This window comes from Chlorocebus sabaeus, chromosome 23 (assembly GCF_047675955.1).
Source record: "Chlorocebus sabaeus isolate Y175 chromosome 23, mChlSab1.0.hap1, whole genome shotgun sequence".
NCBI classification, from domain to species: Eukaryota; Metazoa; Chordata; class Mammalia; order Primates; family Cercopithecidae; genus Chlorocebus; species Chlorocebus sabaeus.
Window position 1 is genome coordinate 69738434 of NC_132926.1, and position 15070 is coordinate 69753503.

The following is a 15070-nucleotide window of genomic DNA, read 5'->3' on the forward strand; positions in this document are numbered from 1 at the left end:
CCTTATCTTCATACTCCAGACCATTATGAACATTTGTACTTTATGTGGATTTTAGCTTTTTGGAAATCTGTATACCTTTTTAAAAGAAGTTACATTTTAAGCAAAAGAAAATCTGTCAGTTTTCTTCTCTCCCCTCCCGAATTTCCATGAACTGTTATTGAACGTGAAGTACCATCATGGATGCGCCCTGGCATCTTTATTCCCCTGGTAGCTGATACCACACGTCCCAGCTTAGCCTAATGCAGAGTCATTTTATGACAATTGTAGGCATCTTCATTTTTAATAAAGGCAGAGGAGGTAGTGAGGAGGAGAAACTTCCACAGAAACACGTGAAAGATGAATTTTAAGTCTGTTTAATCTGTTTTTTGGGGGAGATACTCACCCGTATTTATCCTGTAAATGTAAGATAAATAGGATTTGGGGCCCTTAAAAGACTTTTTTCCTCCCATAGATGGCTGTACTTGTGGTGTATCAAACTAGACTTGTAGAAATGTGATTTTCCTGTACCTAAATGATATTTTCCTGCGTGAAAGCCAGGGCCATTCAGTTGCTCAAATTTAGCAGTTGTGGAATAAATTGATAGTAAGATGAATGTTCACTGAAATCCAGCAAACTAAATCACATGATTCCTTGGGAAAATTACTTGAGAAGTTTGACCCAGCCCCAGGGAAAGCTGCCCTGGAATCCGCATGGAATCTGTAGAGCAGCAGTGCTTTGCATGGGGTTCTAGGCCTGCCTTCAGTCTTCCTGGACACTTGATCTGGCCTAGGCGAGGTGGGCAAGTAAATGGCTAATTGTGCCATGGCAGAGTCCAGAATAAAATTCTACTGAGTGGTCCTGTGGGGGATGCTGTGTGAGTACAACATGGAGCTCATATGGAATCATTGCCCTCCCACAGTTTAGCCCAACTTAATTTTTGTATTATTTAGTGACCTTGAAGACTATCAGCAACCTTTATTTCTAGCCCATCATTCTGCGGAAATCCAACTCCTCCTTTAATAAATCCTTTCTTCCTGTTTCTTCCTCTGAAAGATTTTCCTTCTATCTAATGTAAATCTCCTCCTAGAATTTCATAACCACTCCCTTGATCACTATTGCAATGAGAATCATTTTAAAACCAGTGAGTCTATGTATTTTTTCTTCTCTCTATATTTGGCAGATGTTCTGAATGACCTGTTTAATCTTGTGGCTGTGTGGTTTTACCTTTGCTAATCAAAATGTTGCACTTTCAAGTGGCAGGACAGCTTTGCAAATGAGCCGAGATCTTTCTATTCAGCTTCCCCGGCCTGATCAGAATGTGACGAGAAGTCGAAGCAAGACTTACCCTAAGCGAATAGCACAAACACAGCCAACTGGTAAGTCATGGCTCCCCTGAGTGATCTGTGTAACCTTGTTTCTCTTTAGGCTGATAGTGTAAGATATACTCAGTGATGTCTATAACTCTATAGTCTTTCTACTGAAATTTCTAATATTAAAATTTTCTAATATTAGAAATTTCAATTTTGGTCTTGGAAATGCTCAAGCAGACAGTAATTATTAAGAAGACAAATAGTCATCTTGAATCACCATGACCTGCTTAATGACTATACTTTCTTTTTTTTCTTTTTTGAGTTACAATCTTGCTCTGTCACCAGGCTGGAGTGCAGTGGCATGATTATACCTCACTGCTGCCTCGACCTCCTGGGTCCAAGTGATCTTCCGACCTCAGCCTCCCAGGTAGTTGGGACTATAGGCACGTACTACCATGCCTGGTTATTTTACTTTATTTTAAATAATTTTATGGAGACAGGATCTCGCTGTGTTGCCCAGGGTGTTCTCAAACTCTTGGGCTCAAGTGATCGTCTCTCTTCAGCCTGCCAAAGTGCTAGGATTACAGGCATGAACCACCATGCCTGGCCCCATACTTTCTTTTTGAAGGGGTTTTATTTTAAATAAAGTATTGGCCGGGCACAATGTCTCATGCCTGTAATGTCAGTGCTTTGGGAGGCTGAAGCAGGAGGATGGCTGGAGCCCAAGAATTCAAGGTTACAGTGAGCTATGATCATGCCACTACACTCCAGCCTGGGTGATAGACTGAGACCCTGTCTCTTAAACAAACAAAAACCACACAAGACAAAATGCTAAACTGAGTAATTTCTTAGTTTGATGTATTTGAGTTGAAATTGAAAAAGCTCTTAGCAAGAGTCTTAAAAAAAAAAAAAAAAAAAACCCAGCACTTTTGGGCATAGTGGTGAGGCTGTCATCCCAGATACTCAGGAGGCTAAGGCAGAAGGATCACTTGAGCCTGGGAGTTTCAGTACAGCCTGAGCAACAAAGTGAGGCCCCCACTATTAAAAATACAAATTTAAAAAAAGGAACACTATTGAGGTAACTTAATTTGAGCTTCATTTGTACAGAATCCAGTTGGTTTCTTGTTATTATTGGCCTTTTATTATGCAACATAATATATGTATAGAAAGTATATAAATAAAATATATATACTTACGGACATATACATACATGTATACATATGTGTGTACACACATACAAAGTTTAATCTAGCCTGCATCCCCAAAGTGCCACGTGGGCATTTCTCTGATAACCATTTCCTCCCCTCAGTTAGAGGAAACTTCTATTTGACTTTGTGGTAATTTCATTCCTTTCTTTTTTTTTTTTTTTTGAGATGGAGTCTCGCTCTGTCGCCCAGGCTGGAGTGCAGTGGAGTGATCTCTGCTCACTGCCAGCTCTGCCTCCTGGGTTTATGCCATTCTCCTGCCTCAGCCTCCTGAGTAGCTGGGACTACAGGCACCCGCCACCATGCCCGGCTAACTTTTTGTATTTTTAGTAGAGACGGGGTTTCACCGTGTTAGCCAGGATGGTCTCGATCTCCTGACCTCGTGATCCACCCGCCTCAGCCTCCCAAAGTGCTGGGATTACAGGCATGAGCCACCACGCCCGGCCCATTCCTTTCTTTTCATTATAATTTGTCAGTGTTTCCTGAACAAATTAGTTTGTTTTGCCTGTTTTTAACATTATATGAATGGATCATTGTATGTGTTTTTTTGTGTCTTGATTGTTCCTGCCAACATTACATACAGTGTGTACTAAAGCACGTTCCTTTTCTTGCTGTGAGTATTCTAGTGTTTGACAATTTATTCATTCTACTGTTGATGGACATTTGGGTTATTCAGATTTTTTTGTTTAATGAAGACACTGTGTCTTTAATAAAACCACCTAATCAATCAGCTTTAATCCATGTTCAGTGCTTGTTGCTCACAGAATTTTACTGTGAAGTAATATCGCTGACGTTAGTTTGTGGCTTGCTTGTAGATCACCCTTGTGTAACACTCTCCAGTGTCCTTTCACAGATATTATCTTGTTTGAGCCTCACCCTGTGAGGTGGGGCAAGGGAAAGAGTACATCCATTTTATGGATGAGGAAGATGTGGTTCTAGCAATTATTCAGAGGTATGGGTGGTGCAGGAGCCCAGGTCTCCTGGGTCTAGCACATTATAGGAAATAAATGAAATTTTTAGTAACAATATTAACATCTGAACATTGTGTGAAAATTGACATAGCATTATAATGTCTATCATTTCAGTTAATCCTTTTGCCAGGCCTTTGAAGAAAAGTGTATGAGTTTATTCTGCCATTCCTGTGTGTGAGAATATCACCTGACTTAATACTTCTAAGGTCAAATTAAGTCTTCCCTTAATTTGTAGTTCCCTTCCTCTTGTTGGGCTGGGAGAAAATAAAGTTCTTTCTGGTGGTTCTACTAACAAGAATAAAACATGACTAAATTTGCAATAGATTACCTTGCCACATCACTATTATTGTTACCTCCCTTCAGCTAATGAGGAAACTAAGACGTAAAAGGCAGTTTGGTTAAAACTACTGTGGAGTAAGTTTACTGGACATTGGTTACCGACTTGTTTGAGTCCATTGAGAGAGAACACGCTCATATGCGACAAATTACATGAAGCTTTTGTGTTACTTACACATGGGCAGCAGAGGACGAAGGAAGTCTAGGATTTGTTGTAAGCTTGTCCCCCTAATGCACAGCCCAGCCTTTTTGGAGGACAGCCTCCCAGCATCAGGTGGATCTCTCTCTCTCTTTTTTTTTTTTTTTTTTTTTTTTTTTTTTTTTTTTTTTTTTGAGACAAGGTCTCACCTTGTCACCCAGTCTGGAATGCAGTGTTGTGGCCATAGCTCACTGTAACTTCAAACTCATGGCTCAAGCAGTTCTCCCACCTCAGCCTTCTGTGTAGCTGGGATTACAGGCACACAGCACCACTCCCAGCTAATGTTTTTTAATCTTTTATTTTTTGTAGAGATGGGGTCTTGCCGTGTTGTTTAGGCTGGTCTCAAACTCCCAGCCTCAAGTGATCTTTACATCTTGACCTCCAAAATGTTAGGATTACAGGCGTGAGTCACTGTGCCTGGCAGGTGGATCTTTTTAAAATGTAGACTGTATTATGCTTTTATTATTATAAAAATACATGCTTATTTTATAAAATTTAGAAAACTTAGAAACTTCTCTCCCAAAAAGAAAGAAAAAACCTTTCATATTCAACTCTATTCTCCTTGTAGTAGCACTGTATTATACAGCCTTTAGGTCAGTTGTGTATCTTTTTCACACAAGTGGTAAAATCGTGAGTTTTCAACTTGCTTTTCTTATTTAATAATACCTTATGGATATGTTCTAAGTCTTTAAATGTTCCTAAACAATGCCATTTTAATATCTGTATGATTTTCTACTGTGTAGATATAGAGATGTGACAATTCAACCAATCTTTAATTCTTGGATATTTAAGCTGTTTCAAAATGTGAAAAGCATAAATAGCTCTAAAGTGAATATTCTTGTAGTGATATCTTTAAGCACTGATGACTTTATATATTTTAAACAATGGTGTATATTCATCATTTTTATTCTAAAAAGAGGATTAAACCATACTGTGTTAAAATCTAAGACTTTGCTGAGACCACCTTTCACTCTGATTTTTGAATTGCTTTTATCCTGACTTCTCTTTTTTTCTTGAGACGGAGTCTCACTGTGCCGCCCAGGTTGGAGTGCAGTGGTCCAATCTTAGTTCACTGCAACCTGAAACCATAAAAATTCTAGAAGATATCATTGGTAAAACTCTTCTAGATGTTGGCCTAGGCAAAGCTGTTCATAGCTAAGAACCCAAAAACAAATGCAACAAAAACAAAAATAAATAGATAGGACCTAATTAAACTAAAAAGCTTCTGCACAGCAAAGGAAATGATCAGAGTAAACAGTCAACCCACAGACTGGGAGAAAATATTCACAAACTGTGCATCCAACAAAGGACTAATATCCAGAATCTATGAGGAACTGAAATCAGAAAAAAAAAAAAAAAGATTAATCCCATCAAAAAGTGGGCAAAGGACACGAATAGACTATTTTCAAAAGAGGATGTACAAATGGCCAACAAACATGTGAAAACATACTCAACATCACTAATTATCAGGAAGTTGCAAATCAAAACCACAATGAGATACCACTGTACTCCTGCAAGAATGACCATAATTAAAAAATTAAAAAATAATAGATGTTGGTGTGGATGTGGTGAAAAGTAACACTTTTACACTGCTGGCTGGAGTGTAAACTAGAATAACCACTATGGAAAAGAGCATGGAGATTCCTTAAAGAACTAAAAGTAGAACTACCGTTTTGTCCAGCAATCCCATTACTGGGTATCTGCCCAGAGGAAAAGAAGTCATTGTATAAGAAGGACACTTGGCACATGATGTTTATAACGGCACAATTTGTATTTGCGGAAGTATGGAACCAGCCTAAATGCCCATCAACCAACAAGTGGATAAAGAAAATGTGGTGTTTATATTAATATGTACACCATAGAATACTACTCAGCCATAAAAAGGAACAAAATAATGGCATTTGAGGCAACCTGGATCAGGTTGGAGACTGTTATTCTTTTTTTCTTTTTTTTGAGACAGAGTCTCGCTCTGTTGCCCAGGCTGGAGTGCAGTGGCGCGATCTTGGCTCATGGCAAGCTCCAAACTCCACCTCCCGGGTTCACGCCATTCTCTAACCTCAGCTTCCTGAGTAGCTGGGACTACAGGTGCCCGCCACCATGCCCAGCTAATTTTTTGTGTTTTTAGTAGAGACGAAGTTTCACCATGTTAGCCAGGATGGTCTCGATCTCCTGGCCTCATGATCCACCTGCCTTGGCCTCCCAAAGTGCTGGGATTATAGCTGTGAGCCACTGTGCCTGGCCTGGAGACCGTTACTCTAAGTGAAGTAACTCAGGAATGGAAAACCAAATATTATATGTTCTCATTTTTAAGTGGGAGCCGAACTATGAGGACACAAAGGCATACAAATGATATAATGGACTTTGGGGATTTGGGGGGAAGGGTAGGAGGGGGTGAGGGATAGAGGACTACACATTGTGTATAGTGTACACTGCTTGGGTGATGGGTGCACCAAAATCTCAGAAATCACCACTAAAGAACTTATCCGTGTAACCAAAAACCACCTGTTCCCCTAAAACCATTGAAATAAAAGTAAATAAATAAAACAAAACCAAAAAAAACCCCACAAGAGTTATTTAGTGGAGTAGGAATAGGGAAACATTTTTCACGAAGGGCCAGATAATGAATATTTTAGGCTTTGCAGGCCATGTGGTTTCTGATGTAACTATTCACCTCTGCCATTTATAACACAATAGTAGTCACAGAAAATATGCAAATGAATAAATATGGTGTGTTTCAAAAAACACAAAACATTTGATTATAATTTTTTAAAAAGTCATGATGGAGGTTATTACTTTTTGTTAGTTTGTATCATTAACTTATACTAAATGAGTTTTTACTTTAGATACTTTTTAAAAAAATTTCGAAGTTAAAGTAATTCAATCAAACTAGATGACTAGTCCCCTTAACTTGCCTCCCAGTTCTCTGTAAGTTTAAAAAGCATGTTTATTCACCTCTCAATTAAGAGTAATAAATACCCTGGCAGCTAAAAAGCCATTGTGTTTACAATTCACCAAGTGCAGGCCCTGGCACCTTTATGAGGAAGTACATTCCAGAGTCAAGTGCCCTGCACCCAGCAGCCTGCTTCCCCACCCAGAGGAGGTCAGCACCAGGGCAGGCAGCCAGTGCATTCCTGCAAGTCTAAACTGCCTCAGAGGAGCTTGGGTAAAGCCAGAAAAGGGACGGCAGGAGGAAAGATGCCCTCCTGGTACAACCCTCTCTCTGACAAATTCTTGGCAACTCACACAGTTGGATTCCTGTCAGAGGAGATAGTCTCTGCTGTAAGTAGGCAATAAAGACAGAATATTTGGGTATAATTCATAATTAGCTATAGGAAAAGTAATGGTTGAAGCCATTTGTGATGGATACACAAGACTTTGATTATCTGATGCAGCATTTTAAGTTCTTAAAAATATCTCACTGAACACACAAATACTTGCAGCATAATCTTTGAACTATTGAAAAGCAAGATAAGATGACATTTTTGGCATTCCCATTCTTGCCCTGTGGAAGGGGCTGCAAACAGAGCGTGTAAAGGGTTGTGAAAATGATTTCTGAGAGGATGGTTTGTGCACAGTGTGCAAGAGGACAGCTACATACTGCTTGGAGCAAGCCAGTTGTTTCTGTGCAGCAGAGTGGACCTAGTGTTGACGTATCTTCCAGTGTTTCAAGAGAAGTACAAAATCTGGGTATTTATGTGAACTTCCTAGAATTTGAAATACTGGCAATTAATTTCATTTAAAAAAGGCTTTGTGTGCTAAATTAAACATTTCTGAGGGACAGATTTGGGCTTGAGGTCTGCCTCCCTGGAAACTCCCCTTGACAGAGCTGGTGTAAGTGGTTGATCTACCATGTGACAGATGACTCCATCTGCCCTGGGGCTCACTCTGTGTTTCTGCAGCATCCTAAGCAATCATCACTACGTTTGATTCAAATACTTCATGACTCCAGACGTGAGCACGTTGTAGTTAGTAGGTCAGTGGGCCAACTCCAGGGGATGATGGTGCCACACAGCTCTGGACCCCCCATAGTGAATGATTCGCCTGAGGGTAGCTGACCACCATCTATTGTTGACCCAAGGTGGGTGCAGTCAAAGCAGCGGAGACAGAGAAATGCTTTGATATAATGAAGTACAGTTTCATTTGATGAAGTATAGCTCTGGGCTGCGAAGAAATAGCAATGTCAAAACAATAATTTTTTATCAAATGCTTCCTCTGATTGGCGCATTGTGTCAGATGCAAGTCAGCAGAACCTCAGTGTGGCTTGTGGCAGTCAAATCGATGTTTTGAAGGCAGAGGAAAGGTGAGTTATCTGAATAGAGACGGATGTATCAGTGTGATCCAGTAAGCTGGATCCTGGTATATCCTGGTTTAGCTTCAGTAATCCATGTACTAGACATGTAATATTATAAAGTCACTTAGCCAGCCTGAGGCTTGCTTTCTTCATCTGTCAGATGGGTTGCTGTCTTGGGGATGTGTCTGAAATGGGCTGAGTATCTTGTCAGAACTCGTAGGGACTTGGTACACTTTAGTTTCCTTCTCCTAAACCAAAAGGATGTCTTTCTATTCACAGTGGGGACCACCAAACATCTGTCAATGTTTGAGATACATTTGCTGTAATGGCATCAACTTCATATATAAAGGATGATGTCATTATGTTGAGGTGCTGTGGGCTTTTGAGAGTGAGGGGTAAGGAGAGGCCATTCAAGTACAGTGAGAGGGGCTTCGAAAGGAAATTGGACACTCTCACTTAAATCCAGAAGATTCAGTATAAATTGAGTGTGAAGAACTGGGCCAGTCAGAGCTTACTACATGAAGCTTTCTTCTGTCGTGCCTGCCTATAGATTTTAGCACCCCAGAGCAGTTGTTGGGAGCAGTATCAGGATCACAGAGTTAGGAGGTGTCTTTTCTTACTATGTTCCTACTCTTCAGAGTAGCATTTAGTCCAAGCCTTTTTTTTCACTGTGATGAAACCATAACATTAAATTTACCATCTTAAGCATTTTAAGAGTAAGTTCAATAGTATTAAATATATTCACATTGTTGTACAACCAATCTCTAGAGTGTTTTCATCTTATGACTCTGAAACTATACCCCCTAAACACCGATTACCCCTTCCTGCTCCCCCCAGGTCTTGGTAATCGTCTTTCTACTTCGTTTCTATGATTTTGACTGCTTAAGGTACTTCGTATGAATGAAATCATCTAGTATTTGTTCAAGTCATTTTTCTTCTCTGATTTTTTTTTTTTTTTTTTTTACACCAACATCTCTACCCTCTTCTCCTTCCCACCTCAAATCTTCACTGCTTTCCAGCCCTCTTGGGATTTTCTGTAACTATGAATTGGAAAGAATGCATGCTTCTTACAGTGTGTTCATTAACAGTGATGACACTGCGCAATAATTTTCAAGTTCATGCGGTTAATCATTCCATCTTCTGTGTAAGGTGGTTTCCCCTATTTGAAGTAATTAGCTGCCAGGCCTACTCGAATGCATTTTTCATGTTAAACAGACAATAGGAACAGAGAAGACAAAGAAAAGGCAAAGCTGAAAGGGCTCCCAGAGGGGAAGCAAAATTGTTGAATGAGGAGCACACAGAAGCTGTGGCTCTGGATCAGGAAATTCAAAAGCAAGTCCCCAATCTCTGAGTTGGTCCAGGAAGGTACTAGATCAAATACGTCACTTCTATAATATCAGCGGAACTACTCCTGTGTTGTTTGTCATCACAGAGACTGGAAACTACCTAAATATCCATTAGAAGGAAACTGGCCTAATAAAGTAATGTGTGTTCGCCAGCCTCTGCCCCACATGAAATACCATGTCTCTGTTACAAGAAACCTGAGAGCAGGATTGGAGCTTGTGTCGATCTGATTCCATAGTTCCACAGTATCTACTGTGAAAGGCCAGGTCCCATGAGGAGCCCACCAAAGGAGAGAAACGTCAGGACTCATCAATGAGCATCACCGTGTGCCTGGCACTGTGTAGACACTGCAGATAGTATCTTACTCTTTTAGAAGATGCTGTAATTCTCAATGTTTAGGTGAGAAAGCAGAGGCCGAGACTTGTACAGAGCCACAAAGCTGAGATACGAACACAGGTCAGTTATAGTCCACAATATAGAGAGGAAAGACTAAAAAAGAATGTGATACGTTTGTATGTGCAGATAGGAAATGATCTCCAGGATATAGTATATAAATGATGGGGGCAGAGAAGCAGAGGGGCCTGGTAGTATTTAATGTGTTACCGTTATATACAAAGACAAATGGGGTGGGAAAGGATGCATACAGATAATACTTGCAGGCAGGATACATTAGAAACTAGTAACAGTAGTGGCCTTTGGGAAGGGTTTCTGAGAGAATGGGGATTGGCAGTGAGAGAGAGATTTATTTTCGTTTGAATTTTTACCAAGCACTTTTCAAAAGCCCTGCAGATAACTGTCATGAATGCATGAAGTTCACAAATGCTCATCCATGTTTCCAATAGAGACATTCTCAATAAGCTCAGAGTTGAGACAGTTCTTAGCCTAGATCGTTATGATTTACAGAGAAAGTAACAGAACAATATAAGGTCAATTGTACAAAACTCGAATGTTAGGAATTTCTCCTGTGTTGTAGCAGACAAAACCAGAGTCTTCACGGAGAGGGGCATGAGTCCAGGATGAAAGTACAGAAGATTGCATGTAGGTCCTCAAGCCAGAGGGTGCTCCATTTCATGAGGAAGACTCATGGTATAAGGAGTCTTTGGATTAAATGATGTAGAGGACACTTTGTGTTTTTCGCCCAAAGAAGTGATGATTTGCAAGTGTAGCAAATTCTAGAATGTGGAGGTGTCTGGATGAGAATCACTTAGCAAGGAGGAATGTTTGGGAAAAGAGAGGGTAAAGAAACTGGGAAAAGATAGTAACACAGTAATAGCTCTCACATCTATTCGGCCTTTGATGGGTATTGTGAAGTTTTTGTTGGTTTATTCTGGGTCGGAAAAAGGAAGAAGTTAGTATGAATTTTCATACAAAGGGGTTAGAACAAGACGTTCTGAGCTGGAATTGTTTTATCAGTGGTTATGGAGATGACTTCTGGAAATAAAGTGGAGTTAACTTCGTTTTGGCAAGTGTAATTGTGACTCTCCTTTTCCAAGTTGACAGATCAGAATTAGACCATGGACTGAGTTATGGTCCAAGTCTGTGGTCCCTCCCTCTCTCCTTTCTAAGAACCTCTGCTCTGAGGGATACTTAAGTTGCCTCTTAACTGATTATTTAAGCCATTGAATTGAGAAGTGACCAGTGGGGTGGTAGGGGAGCTTAAAAAAAAAAAAAGAGTATGAAAGTTGTACCTGATTTGAGTAGCTCTGAATTCCTGGTCTGCCTTGGTTGTGACCTGTAACTTGTCATTCAGCATTCTCAGCTTTCATCCCTTTATCCATAAAATGAAAGAATTGGGTATGTAAGCTTTAAAGATTCCTCTTCTTTCTAAAATTCTTTTATTCTCTCTGACTTACCTGCCCACAGAGTTAGAAGGACCAAATATGAAAAATAGATACAATGGAATTTTAGAAAGTTGTTTGAAAAAAGTATATGGTTTTTACCACTTCAAAAGTCTCGCAAAGTTGTGAAAAAGATTTTCCCAGATTATAAAATGTAGTTTTGTCATTGGAAATACACAGTACTTTTTGTCTTTGGAAAAACCTTCTAGCCAATTCTTTAAAACATCTTAGACTGGGCACGGTGGCTCACACCTGTAATCCCAGCACTTTGGGAGGCTGAGGCGGGTGGATCACGAGGTCAGGAGTTCAAGCCCAGCCTGGCCAACATGGTGAAACCCCGTCTCTACTAAAAATACAAAGATTAGCCAGACACAGTGGCAGGTGCCTGTAATCTCAGCTACTCAGGAGGCTGAGGCAAAAGAATTGCTTGAACCTGGGAGGTAGAGGTTGCAGTGAGCTGAGATCGCGCCACTGTACTCCAGTCTGGGTGACAGAGTGACTCCGTCTCAAAAGAAAAGAGTTAAAGTTCAAATGAAACTGTTATTGACAAATTGAATAAAACTAATTTTGATCTTGGTTCTAATACAGTTTAAAAAATATTTTTAGTCCAAATTGACCAGATGAATATGAGATTTTGTCTCTTTGGTTAACTCATAGTTAAAAGGTGCTGTCTTTCTGGGTAAAAATAAAAAGAAGGCATTCTTTCTTAGAAAGGTTTTGCATAGCTTTGTCTCTGCCTTGGAGTTGTGTGTGAACACAACCTTAGACTAGTCCTTTCTTGAACCTGCCTGTTGTTTTGGAAGTCAGCAGTGGGAACTGGCTCTACCTTGGCAGTCGTTTGTTGTTGCAATTCCTGATTTTACTAACACATTGGGCAAATTTACATGTTTTCTTACCCCTCCTCTTCTTCACAGGTGGGGGCTGGAGGGTGTGTCTGTCAGCAGTTTGGGATTCTGTTTTGGGGATAGATATTCCTGAGTAGATTGTGTCTGAGGATTCCACACCTTTGCTTTACTATCAGAATTCATTTTTCTGAGCTGATTGTTTCTATGCCAGTATTTTCTTCAGACTTTGAAAACTCTGGGATTCATTTTTTATGGCTCTGTTTGGCCATAAATTACTCATTACTTATTGACATCAATGTTAAAGATTTTGGGGGTTTTCAGAGTTCAGGGTTATTTTGGTAGGTATAGGGAGAGATAGGTAAGGTAAAGAAGAAAGAAACTACTTCTGGCCAGGCACGGCGGCTCACTCCTGTAATCCCAGCACTTTGGGAGGCCGAGGCGGTCAGATCACCTGAGGTCAGGAGTTCAAGACCAGCCTGGCCAACATGACGAAATCCTGTCTCTACTAAAAATACAAAAGCTAGCTGGGCGTGGTTGGTGTGTACCTGTAGTCCCAGCTACTTGGGAGACTGAGGCACAAGAATCGCTTGAACCCGGGAGGCAGCGATTGCAAACCAAGATTGTGCCACTGCTCTCCAGCCTGGGAGACAGAGTGAGTGAGACTCTGTCTCAAAAACAGAAAGAAAGAAACTACTTCCACTTGTGGAGCAGGTGCCCTCCTTGGCCCTTGGAACACTGGCACTGTGCTGGTCTCTGGAGAAGGAGTCCAGAAGAGGCGGAGGAACAGCCCTCTGTAACAGTGGACTTGCTACTCTCTTCTCTCTTGGGGTAAGAATGGGGCCTCTGAGGAAACCGCCCAGATTCCTTCTCCAGAGAAGATGACATGGAGTCCAGAAGATGAGTCATTTAGCTGGGGACAACCAAGCCTTTTGGGGCTGCATTACAGTCCAGGTACCAGGTACAGCTTTGAACAGAGAAGCTGGTTTGCAGAGAAAGAAGAATGGAGTTGACTCACTGTGAGAATCACACAGCTCTGAGAAGAGAGGGGAAGGGAGGCTTAGGAGCTGTGAATTCAAGTCTGTGAAATCCTGTTGTGCATTTACCATGAATTCCTTTCTAATTTGAGCTGATTTCCTTACATGAAAACAGTGGATAACATTACTGGGTATAACCCTTTCAGTATCCCCCTGAGGAAGATGGGTGGTAGTCTGATCTTATGAGGAAACTGAGGCTCGGAAACATTGAGTACTTGTTTGAGATTACACAGGCAGTAAGCACAGAGCCAGGATCCTAACCCAGGTCTTTGGGATACTACAGTACATGCTTGGAAAGTAAATGGAAGATAAAAAAGGTGAAAGGTCTAGAATGGTTTGAAAATATACACCCTCTGTTTTTTTCCCCTATGTGTGATTTCTTCAGTAGATTTAACTTGTTTTCAGGAGATATTCTTGAGAAGACCATACATTTTGCTCATTTATAGAGTCAGAGTCAGCCTGCTTTTACTTTAAGCCATTTTAAAAGAAAATGTTTAAGTTATTTGGGGCATCTTATCTAGCCAAGAGAGAGAGGGAAAGGCGGTAGCTATTAATTGCAAGGAGCAGTAGGTAGGTCATATAGTCAGGTGTATGTTCAAGGCTGTTAGCCTTTGTTGGCATCCTTTTCTATTCTGCCTTGAAACTTAGGCTTATTTTCCATCTGTAAAAGATGTGTTAATATATGGCAAGTCTGGTTAGATTTTCTCTAAAAAGTTAATGTTTTCAGTCTTCTTGGGAGTGTTTAGCATTCCAAACATAGCTACGAAAATTAGAAAAGCAAGCAAAACGAAAGGCCTATTATATATTCAAGTTAAAATCACAGCTTTAGTGAGTTACCATAAATGACACCTTTTTTCTTTTCCTCCTTATTCAACAAGAATTTATTGGGCACCTCTTGGCATAAGACCCTGTTTTATAGAGCACAGAAAATGGAATAAAGGTTGGCCCCTAATCTGTAGGCGCTAAGTCATATACAAATAACACAGCAGTCGGTTATTTAGCACTTACTAAATTCCAAACACAGTGCTAAAGGCTTTATATAAATTGTGTAATTTAATTCAGCTGTGCATTATATAAGTAGTGGTGTTCCCATTTTACACATGAGAAAACTGTGGCCCAGAGTAGTTCAATAACTTGTCCAAGGTCACAGGATCAATTTACAATGGGTAAATTGACAGAGCTGAGAAATAAATCTAAGTTTGTTGAACTTTCAACCTTGTGCACTTAACCAACTGCTTTGCAAGACTAGAGAAGCAATGCTGGAATGTAGGCAGGACATACCAAGTGGTATAGAGTGGAGCACTGACAGAGTTGTAAGTGTCCGGAAGGATAATTTGCTTATGGCTAGAAGCAGTCCATGGTGCTATTGCAAAAGAAGAGAGTTTTAATGGACAGGTGAATTAAGGCAGTAGATTTCAGGCTGGTGTGTGCAACTTCTAGGGTGGGTTGTGTAGGGGAGAAAAAGTAGTAACTTTTCCTCACTTATCACTAAGTTCATGGATGAGGTCTCTATAACAAAAGATTAACAAGAGAAAAGTGTATAACTTTGTCTAATATAAGTTTTATGTACATGAGAGCCTTTGGAAATGAAGACACAAAGATGTGAGATCTGTGTATTTTCATGGACAGTCAAACAGAAGTATGACTAGAGGACAAAAGGGTGTATTCTAATGGTAATAACCTAGAGGGGGGCTTAGCAAAGGTTGTTTGTTTGGATT

At 40.3% G+C, this 15070-nt stretch overlaps 1 protein-coding gene across 5 annotated transcripts in view; it reads left to right on the forward strand.

Moving 5' to 3' along the window:
• EPB41L4A (erythrocyte membrane protein band 4.1 like 4A) overlaps positions 1-15070 on the forward strand; it is a 275434-nt gene that overhangs the window by 185260 nt on the left and 75104 nt on the right. For all 5 annotated transcript variants that reach the window (XR_012090887.1, XR_012090888.1, XM_073010770.1 and 2 more), the window contains one exon: positions 1234-1355. Coding sequence is in view for 3 of the 5 variants with exons in the window: in XM_073010770.1 (XP_072866871.1) it covers positions 1234-1355 (122 nt within the window). In the remaining 2 variants the exon portion in view is untranslated. The remainder of the gene's footprint in view (positions 1-1233; positions 1356-15070) is intronic.